At 31.5% G+C, this 9,308-nt stretch overlaps 1 protein-coding gene across 1 annotated transcript; it reads left to right on the top strand.

Moving 5' to 3' along the window:
- The first annotated feature begins 795 nt into the window (after positions 1-795).
- LOC146725379 (tyrosine kinase receptor Cad96Ca-like) lies at positions 796-8,035 on the top strand. Its single transcript, XM_085496370.1, has 14 exons — positions 796-868; positions 1,244-1,561; positions 1,696-1,974; positions 2,560-2,709; positions 2,960-3,013; positions 3,477-3,514; positions 3,653-3,863; positions 4,067-4,177; positions 4,263-4,420; positions 6,100-6,222; positions 6,445-6,556; positions 6,672-6,768; positions 6,863-6,962; positions 7,053-8,035. Exons 2-14 carry the CDS (start codon positions 1,387-1,389, stop codon positions 7,098-7,100), a joined length of 1,656 nt encoding a protein of 551 aa, XP_085352496.1. The 5' UTR covers positions 796-868; positions 1,244-1,386; the 3' UTR covers positions 7,101-8,035.
- Positions 8,036-9,308: the final 1,273 nt, after the last annotated feature.

Below are 9,308 nucleotides of genomic sequence, written 5' to 3' on the forward strand. Positions count from 1 at the left end.
TAAATCCATCAATTATTATTGTAATTTAAATACTTTGAGTGAACGATTGACTTACGTGGAGTAGCATTGTAGTGATCGCCCGTGGAGGCATCATCAGGTATCCACCTATGGCCAGGCACCACGCTACGCCGCGACATACCGGTGGTTCGTATTGAACATGGGCGGAAAGCCTAGGGTTAAATCTCAAAATCAAAAGTGTGAAACGGCGAACTGTGTTAAATAAAAGCAATCATCGTTATTATAAAATCACACTATAAGCCATATACTGCCAACCCAATGTAGTTTTAAATTGAATTTACCAGATATGAGTTAATAGAATAGCAGGGAAATATTTCAGTACAAGAAATATTCGTTCTGTCTCTCGAACGGAATGTCCGATAGCAATCGGTTATGACTGCATTACAACTTACTAATTTTGTGACGTTTCTTACGGCATCCGGAGGAGACATCTCTGGAGAAAATATAATGTTATGTATCAGTAACGACAGAATACTAATTTGTTTGTCGATTCATAAAACATGAGATGACATTATCTTTATATACTTTACAGTATCTCCAGACAGTTTATATTTTAATGGTTACCCTGACAGCAGTGATGTTACTATGATATCTGGAGAATCATTTAACATCATGTGTAGAACTACTAAAGCCCATCCTGCTGCCAGTATAAAGTGGTATATAGATGATGATATAATTACCAGCAATGTCAACCATAGAATATTATGGGATATCAGTGGTAGAAAAGACACAGTTAGTGAATTATCAATGATACCAAATAGGGAAGACTTTGGAAAGAAATTAAAATGTAAAAGTAATCATGATGTCCAGAATAATCCAAAAACTATATTTGTCAATATAATTGTACAATGTAAGTGTAAAAGAACAATAATTTTCATGTGTTCTTTAGAATATGTTTTACCCTATAAAATCCTACTTGACAGAGCATACATATATTTGTTGCATATATTCTAAATTAGTGTCAGGAACCAAACATATTTCATATTTATTTAAAATACTTAATGAACTTATTTATTTCCATTTTGTCAAACATATTTATTTCCATTTTCCTCGGGCTCCACTTTTTAGTTTCCTGGTGAATCATTTCTTTATTATTCCTGGTAATAAATCTCTTGATATGACCGCCAAAATATTTGGCTGCATAGAATAGACAAGATAACAACATGTGTTTGAATCTATATATCATGCAAAGATATATACATTTATGTATATTCCTTAATCACAGATTCTGCTGTAATTTTCAATGACACTTTGGAAGAAAGTTCAGCAGATCAAGGTCAGAATGCTACCATTGTGTGTACATCTATAGGATATCCATTACCGGTGATAGAGTGGTATAAATGAACTGATGGTAGTAGAGCGGCACTTATGAGTGATACCAGCAGAGTTGTGATAAAACATGAATCATACACAATGAATAGAACTACACAAAGCACACTGTATATACTGAATGCGAGACCTGGAGTAGACCATGGTGTATATACCTGTTATGCTAGTAATATTATTGGTAGTGATTACTTGAATATTACACTGGCTGGTAAAAGTAAGTAGTGTTATTAAATACTCCATGTCATTCTGAACATATTCACATTAGTGATTCATACATACATACCAATATCAGGCTGTTGAATTCAATACAATTGTTTCCATTGTGTTCATCTATATATGTGTTTACAGGAGAGCCAGATTCACCCACCAATGTGAGAACCACGGGTATATCATGGGACTCTGTCAATATTACATGGGATATAGGATATAACGGTGGATCATCACAATGGTTTTATGTGTCATACAGGCAGTTATATGTCAATGATTTCATCAGATCAAATAAAGTTGAGATGCCACTTTATCACAGGGATGGATTGAATGCATCCACTGAATATGAAATATATGTAACAGCTGAAAATGTGATTTCCGTTAGTGAACCAAGCGAAACGATCACATTTACAACTACAGGTAAGAAAAGTTAATTTCCAACCTGTTTAGCAAGTATATATTAGTGACAGACAAACATACATTATCAAAATGTACAATCCAGGATTCAATTGTGTGACAAACAAACTATATGACAAAAGAAATTACTTTGATTTTACTATCACCAGTTTTCGCATCATTATACTAATACTCCTCATTCTACTGCATATGGAGTATACATTTCCCCTGAATATAGTTATTACGTGAAACGTGTAATAGTAGTTTTGCCCAAATTGTATTGTTCTGTGTTAAAAATCTTTTTTGAAAGTCATGTATGAATATAGTTTTTCGACCAATGCATGAGTATGCCAGTATTGCAAATGGTATTGCCAATATTCGATAGTTCGTATCTGGAAAAAAATGTTGGAAATAAATAATATCATACACAGAGTGTACAATACTATGACGTATGTAATCAATACAACGTCCAGGGACACATGTGATGACCCGCACTCATTCATTCTTTTATACTGCTACTGCTAGATACCCAAATTATAAAAGCATTGTTTATTATAAGTGGCAATAATCTTAGGTAAATTAATATCGTTCCTGTTATTCTTCCAATAGCAGCACCAATCAGTAATAAGTACTCGCCTGGAAATATTCCAACCAATCCCGGCGTTTACATTGGTCCTTTGGTTGTAATAGTTGCAATAATTGCAGTGGCCTCTGCAACGGGTTTAATATTCATGAAACGAAGGGGTAAACGAAACAAAGGTAACACATTACAATAAAAATTAAATATATTCATATATACATTCCTGCAATTTGTAATACTAAGCAATAACACAGCGATATATTAGAATTATATAATATTGAAATGTATAGAATACGTTTGACAATAAACGCTCCTTGTCATTAATCACGTGTTCCACGCACATGTTTTAGATATGTTGTAGATAAAAAAAAAACATTTAGCAAACTATCATGTACACTTTGTTAACATCATCACTGTACTATTTGTCAGACACGACATTAGAAGAACGACAGGACCATGAATTGCCAGAGAGAACATCAACAGGTAAATTAGAAATCAAGAGATTACATGACTATCTGCATTAATATCTGCATTAATATGGTCAAACAATCTATAAGTAGTGTTGGATATATACAGAGGATAATGCTGCTGATTTTGTTAAACTAGTTGTCCCACGAGGTGTGTGCAGTGAACGACACACGTGTTTATGTTCAAAGTTCATAGAACACTTAATGGTTGACGAGGCTGTGATATTGCATTGTGATACTATCAATGTGAAACTAACGGTCAATCTTTTTTTCAATATTACTGCCTATCCTAGTCAATCATTTTTAATGTATGAACGAATTTAGATTGCCCTATATATGTCAGAAACAAATCGCAACTTGATTTATGGTTTTGATTTACCTGTCTGATTAATTGAATGGTTGGACACAGTGTTGAAATATATGTTCCGAATATGTTTGCGCAGTTCAATTACCAACCTCAAAAAACTTCCATGTTTCAGCTACTTACGAGAATGTTAGGCCAGAATTATCAAAAAAGGTACAATTAATATTATTTTTCGTTTATTTATTTATTCAATCTTACTATAGATAATTTTACCAGCAAACCAGTCATAGATCAATGTGTTGTATCACCAACATGGATTGTATTAAATATTATTGTTTACGTTTGTATTAGCCTACTAACGATGACAATGTGTACGCCTCCCTTAACCACGACGGAAAAGAAAATATTTACATGAAAGCAGGACAAAAAATATTAGAATTTCCGAGACATGATATAAGCATGAAATGTATAGTATCTGCTGGTCGATTCTATGAATTGGCAAAATGTGTTGCTTGGAGTGGAACAGGTGGTCAGTCAGATGTTGTGATTAAGAAAAATACCGGTGAGTAATATTATGTCTCTCATGAATACATGTTCGATAGTTTATGCTATATGTGGCTCTATTTGTATGACGACACCTCTATATGGGTCTTATTTAACCATCGTATATTGCAATTATCGTGTTTGACTATTATGTCATGTGAATTATAAAATACAGTGTGATTTGCAGGTTTTAAAGTTCATGTAATATGTTCTGTGTTGTAGATCCTTCGAACAATCAAATTGAGAAAGAGGTCTCCAAAGAAATTGGAATAATGCAGTATATATCAAATCATACTAATATTGTAAAATTACTTGGATGCTGCACAGACAAAGGTGAGTGGGCGACACATCATCGTGTCAGGGAAATAAAATAAGGTGAATCACAGTAATTGTTTATTAATATCTTGTTTATACACAGTTCCAAAATATATAATAATGGAGTTACAGTCGTCAGATCTGAAATGCTATCTTCATTCTAAACGTAACGAGTCTGGATTAAAGGATATTACTCAAAGTAGACTGTTATCGTGTATGGCTGACATTGCAAATGGAATGGAGCATCTGTCTAAATTAAAGGTTGGTTTCCCATGATATTTATAATTCCAAGTTCATTACATGCTATTTATATTTCCAGGTTTATTACATGCTATTTATATTTCCAAGTTTATTATATGCTATTTATATTTCCAAGTACATTACATGCTATTTATATTTCCAGGTTCAATTCATGCTATTTATATTTTCGAGTTCATTACATGCTATTTATATTTCCAAGTTCATAACATGCTAATTATATTTCCAAGTTCATTACATGCTAATTATAGTTCCAAGTTTATTACATGCTATTTATATTTCCAGGTTTATTACATGCTATTTATATTTCCAAGTTTATTACTTGCTATTTATATTTCCAACTTTATTACATGCTATTTATATTTCCAAGTTTATTATATGCTATTTATATTTCCAAGTACATTACATGCTATTTATATTTCCAGGTTCAATTCATGCTATTTATATTTCCAAGTTCATTACATGCTATCTATATTTCCAAGTTCATTACATGCTAATTATATTTCCAGGTTTATTACATGCTATTTATATTTCCAAGTTTATTACTTGCTATTTATATTTCCAACTTTATTACATGCTATTTATATTTCCAAGTTTATTACTTGCTATTTATATTTCCAACTTTATTACATGCTATTTATATTTCCAAGTTTATTATATGCTATTTATATTTCCAAGTACATTACATGCTATTTATATTTCCAGGTTCAATTCATGCTATTTATATTTCCAAGTTCATTACATGCTATCTATATTTCCAAGTTCATTACATGCTAATTATAGTTCCAAGTTCATTACATGCTATTTATATTTCCAGGTTTATTACATGCTATTTATATTTCCAAGTTTATTACTTGCTATTTATATTTCCAACTTTATTACATGCTATTTATATTTCCAAGTTTATTATATGCTATTTATATTTCCAAGTACATTACATGCTATTTATATTTCCAGGTTCAATTCATGCTATTTATATTTTCGAGTTCATTACATGCTATTTATATTTCCAAGTTCATAACATGCTATTTATATTTCCAAGTTCAATTCATGATATTTATATTTTCAAGTTCATTACATGCTATTTATATTCCCAAGTTCATTACATGCTATTTATATTTTCAAGTTCATTACATGCTATTTATATTTCCAAGTTCATTACATGCTATATATATTTCCAAGTTCATAACATGCTATTTATATTTCCAAGTTCAATTCATGATATTTATATTTTCAAGTTTAATTCATGCTATTTATATTTTCAAGTTCATTACATGCTATTTATATTTTCAAGTTCGTTACATGCTATCTGTATTTCCAAGTTCATTACATGCTATCTATATTTCCAAGTTCATTACATGCTATTTATATTTCCAAGTTCATTACATGCTATTTATATTTCCAAGTTCAATTCATGCTATTTATATTTCCAAATTTATTTATATGCTATTTATAATTCCAAGTTCATTACATGCTATCTATATTTCCAAGTTCATTACATTATATTTTTATTTCCAAGGTCATTACATGCTATCCATATTTCAAAGTTCATTACATGCTATCTATATTTCCATGTTCATTACATTCTATTTATATTTCCAATGTTGTACACATGCCACATCCGAAAAATTGCGTGAGTGCATGCTGTTTAAAAAAAACTTTGTCATTTATTCTTATTTCAGATTATTCACAGATATTTGACCACTGAGCATATCTTATTGAATGGCCATAGACAATGTAAAATATCCAATTTTAGCTACGCTAGTGACGTCATCGACGACTTACGTTTCTTTGAAAAAACTCAGGTATATAAATATTCTAGTATGTGTTTTATATTTTTCTATCAGCTATGTCTAATCCTACGTGATAGATGTTGTGGAGACATACACGGTACCGTAAACGAAAGAATTAATTAAGTATAGCTAAGTGTATTCTTATTTAATTTATTAAATTGACTTCATTTCATCTATGTATACCCTTAATGGACAGGATTCACCATTAATGAGACATCATGCATTATTTTCTAGAACAACTATCCATACCAATGGATGTCTGCTGAAACATTGTTGAACAGAAGATTTACATTGAAGAGTGATACCTGGTCTTTTGGTGTCGTCATGTGGGAAATTGTGAATCTCGGTAAATATATGTATTGATTTACATAATATTTTATATTTAAAACTGCGACAAGTCAAGTGGGAGAAATAGTGTATGATAATTTCATACCCACCTGTGTTATTCTGTTTAACACCAGGTGCAGTGCCATACCAAGGGGCGTCTGAGCAAGCAGTGACAAGCATGATACGAGAAGGAAATCGAATGCCAAAACCAGCACATTGTGGAAATCATATGTAATTATAATTTCTGATATTGTCAATGCTTTCAATACAGACAATATCCCACCAATGAGAAATTTACCTTGACACAATACATATTTCTATTTAGATTCCAATTACTTACTTCGTGTTGGAGACGTCATCCAATAGACCGACCATCTTTTACTCAACTAAGAAATTCTATTAGCCAGATAATTCAAGACAAACACGTAAGTAACTGATTATGAATATATTCGTCATTTTGAAACCGTAGTGCAATTCCTGTTGATTGACAAACTTTTATTATTTTTGTTACACAGGTTCATATTAACGTTCCATTACTTGAGTCGCCATATGCAAATGTTTGAATACGAAATGTCAATGACCACAAAAGTATCATGCTGGAATGTGTCTGAATTAAAATGTAACAGGTACTTCCTCGTGGCGTAGTTTTATGTTTTTTAATAACTTGTGTAATGTAAGTGTTGTGTAAGACTTTGTTGCATTATTCATATTTGTATTGTTGTAAAACATTATAATTATGATTCACTGTAGGTTTCTACTTGGGATTGTAATCTGTTTTTTTTAGTTTACTATTTATGTTATTTTGTAATTATGGACTGTGAAAAATAACCTCTCGTAGGATGAGTTTTGACCTCGAGCCTCACAAATATAATATTACTGCAAATAATGTATTGATTTTAATGTGAATGTCAATTCCTAAACATATTTGTATATAAAATGAGTTGTCGTGTCTCTGATATGCATTAAAATGTTGTGAGTGTTTAATGTATATTATACGCATCTCGGTCGTAACTGACGTGACCATGTGATTGTAAGTATGGTAACATGCCTATTAATTGTTGTTACTGTTGTTTATCATAATGTAAATGAAGCACCTAATTTATACTAATTTGTATTAAACCTAATGTTTATGTACTATTTCTTATTATTGCTATGCTATACTAAATGAAGTATTGAAGTCTTTGTCGATTTATGAACAATTTTACATAATCAAACTGTGATTTTATATGGGACGACCATACGAGAACATAGCATATCCGTTGGCTTTGATCGAAGTTCGTAAACATAGCCACACAACTTTAAATTTCTGCACTAATTTGAATTCACGGTAAAAAGTCAGTGAACACATTTTTATACCCGGAATGCAGCAATAGAATGTTGTCTATATAGTGAGTAAATACATTGTAGTGATGTCGATTTGTCATTTTCATTTCAAGTCTCACGCTTAAAAGGTTCCCGCTATGTTAAGTGTTTAATAAAGATAAGATTAATAGGGTGATAGTGTGTATTGTTTATATACAGTATATATATTAATATATTGTATATTGTATTTGCAATATCATTTGTTGTTGCATGTTTGTATTACACAAGTCTCTGAGGGAAACCACTTGTCTTCTATGTGGATAGAATTATTATTACCTGCGACACCATGGCAATGCTCACTTGATTAATTATGTATAACGAGTATCTGTGTCACACTGCTCATTTTGTTGCGTCAACGCATTGACTGGGGTGACATAAACAAAACACAGACTTTATGTGATTTCAAAGCAAACTTGTCTTACTTTAAGCTATGCATCTCTAACAAGGGTCGCCCATGAAACAGATCACATGAAGTGAGTTTATAACGAGATATTGCTTTATATTTTGTGTAAAACAATAACGCTCTGGATATTTATACATATGACAATGCTTTCATATGTGCTAAACCTGTTCTAAATCAGTTCATACACGCATTTGTCAGACTTAATACTTCCGGGTTTACATGTATTACCTTAACAAGGCATGGATAGTGAACGTAATATTCCGTCTAAATATTTTTTTCACATAACACATTAGTAAATGTGAAAGTAGGCACTTAATTGTTTGCTCAATTAAAATAAATTATATCAGTGAGAAATATCAGCTAATAACATTCATTTGGATGGGTTCTAAAAAAATAGTAGTAGTTTTGTTCGGAAAATAGTTACTACAATTTTGTAAACACATAAGAACCGGTTCACTACTGTGAAATAAAACAAATACGCTAGGTTTATATAATGTTTTACTAATAGTAGAATATGTTACAAGTTTTAAATAAAAGTTCATTCTTCTACATTAGAAAATCATAATTTTGTTGTAAATTCACTGATTTTGTCTTTGTGACCCAAATCAAAAGGGAAGTAACCAAAGTGTTTATTACCCCGTGGTTTGACCATAAATTGAGGATGTTGATCAGTGAAGTACGTATAAATATGTCAGGACTGAATCTAAGGAGCTTGTGAGACTATAGGTTTCAAGACTTCAAACCTTATTTGCAACACATCATTGTGTTCCAATGAGCGAGTGTATTACATTTATGAGTGTCGCCGCCATGTTGGATTCATACTGACTGTTAGTGGTGTGAATTGTTGAAGAGCAACAACTTTCAGATCTAAAGCAGTCATATACACCAGCAGCTAAAACAGGTGTTATGAATTGGGGTCAAAGAGCACAACACAACTCGTGCACACTATGGTAGCAGCGATTTTACTTACACAGTGTCTGGATTGTAATAGTCTAATCTACATATC

This window comes from Saccoglossus kowalevskii, unplaced genomic scaffold, assembly GCF_978046115.1.
Source record: "Saccoglossus kowalevskii unplaced genomic scaffold, keSacKowa6.1 SCAFFOLD_230, whole genome shotgun sequence".
Lineage (NCBI taxonomy): Eukaryota > Metazoa > Hemichordata > Enteropneusta > Harrimaniidae > Saccoglossus > Saccoglossus kowalevskii.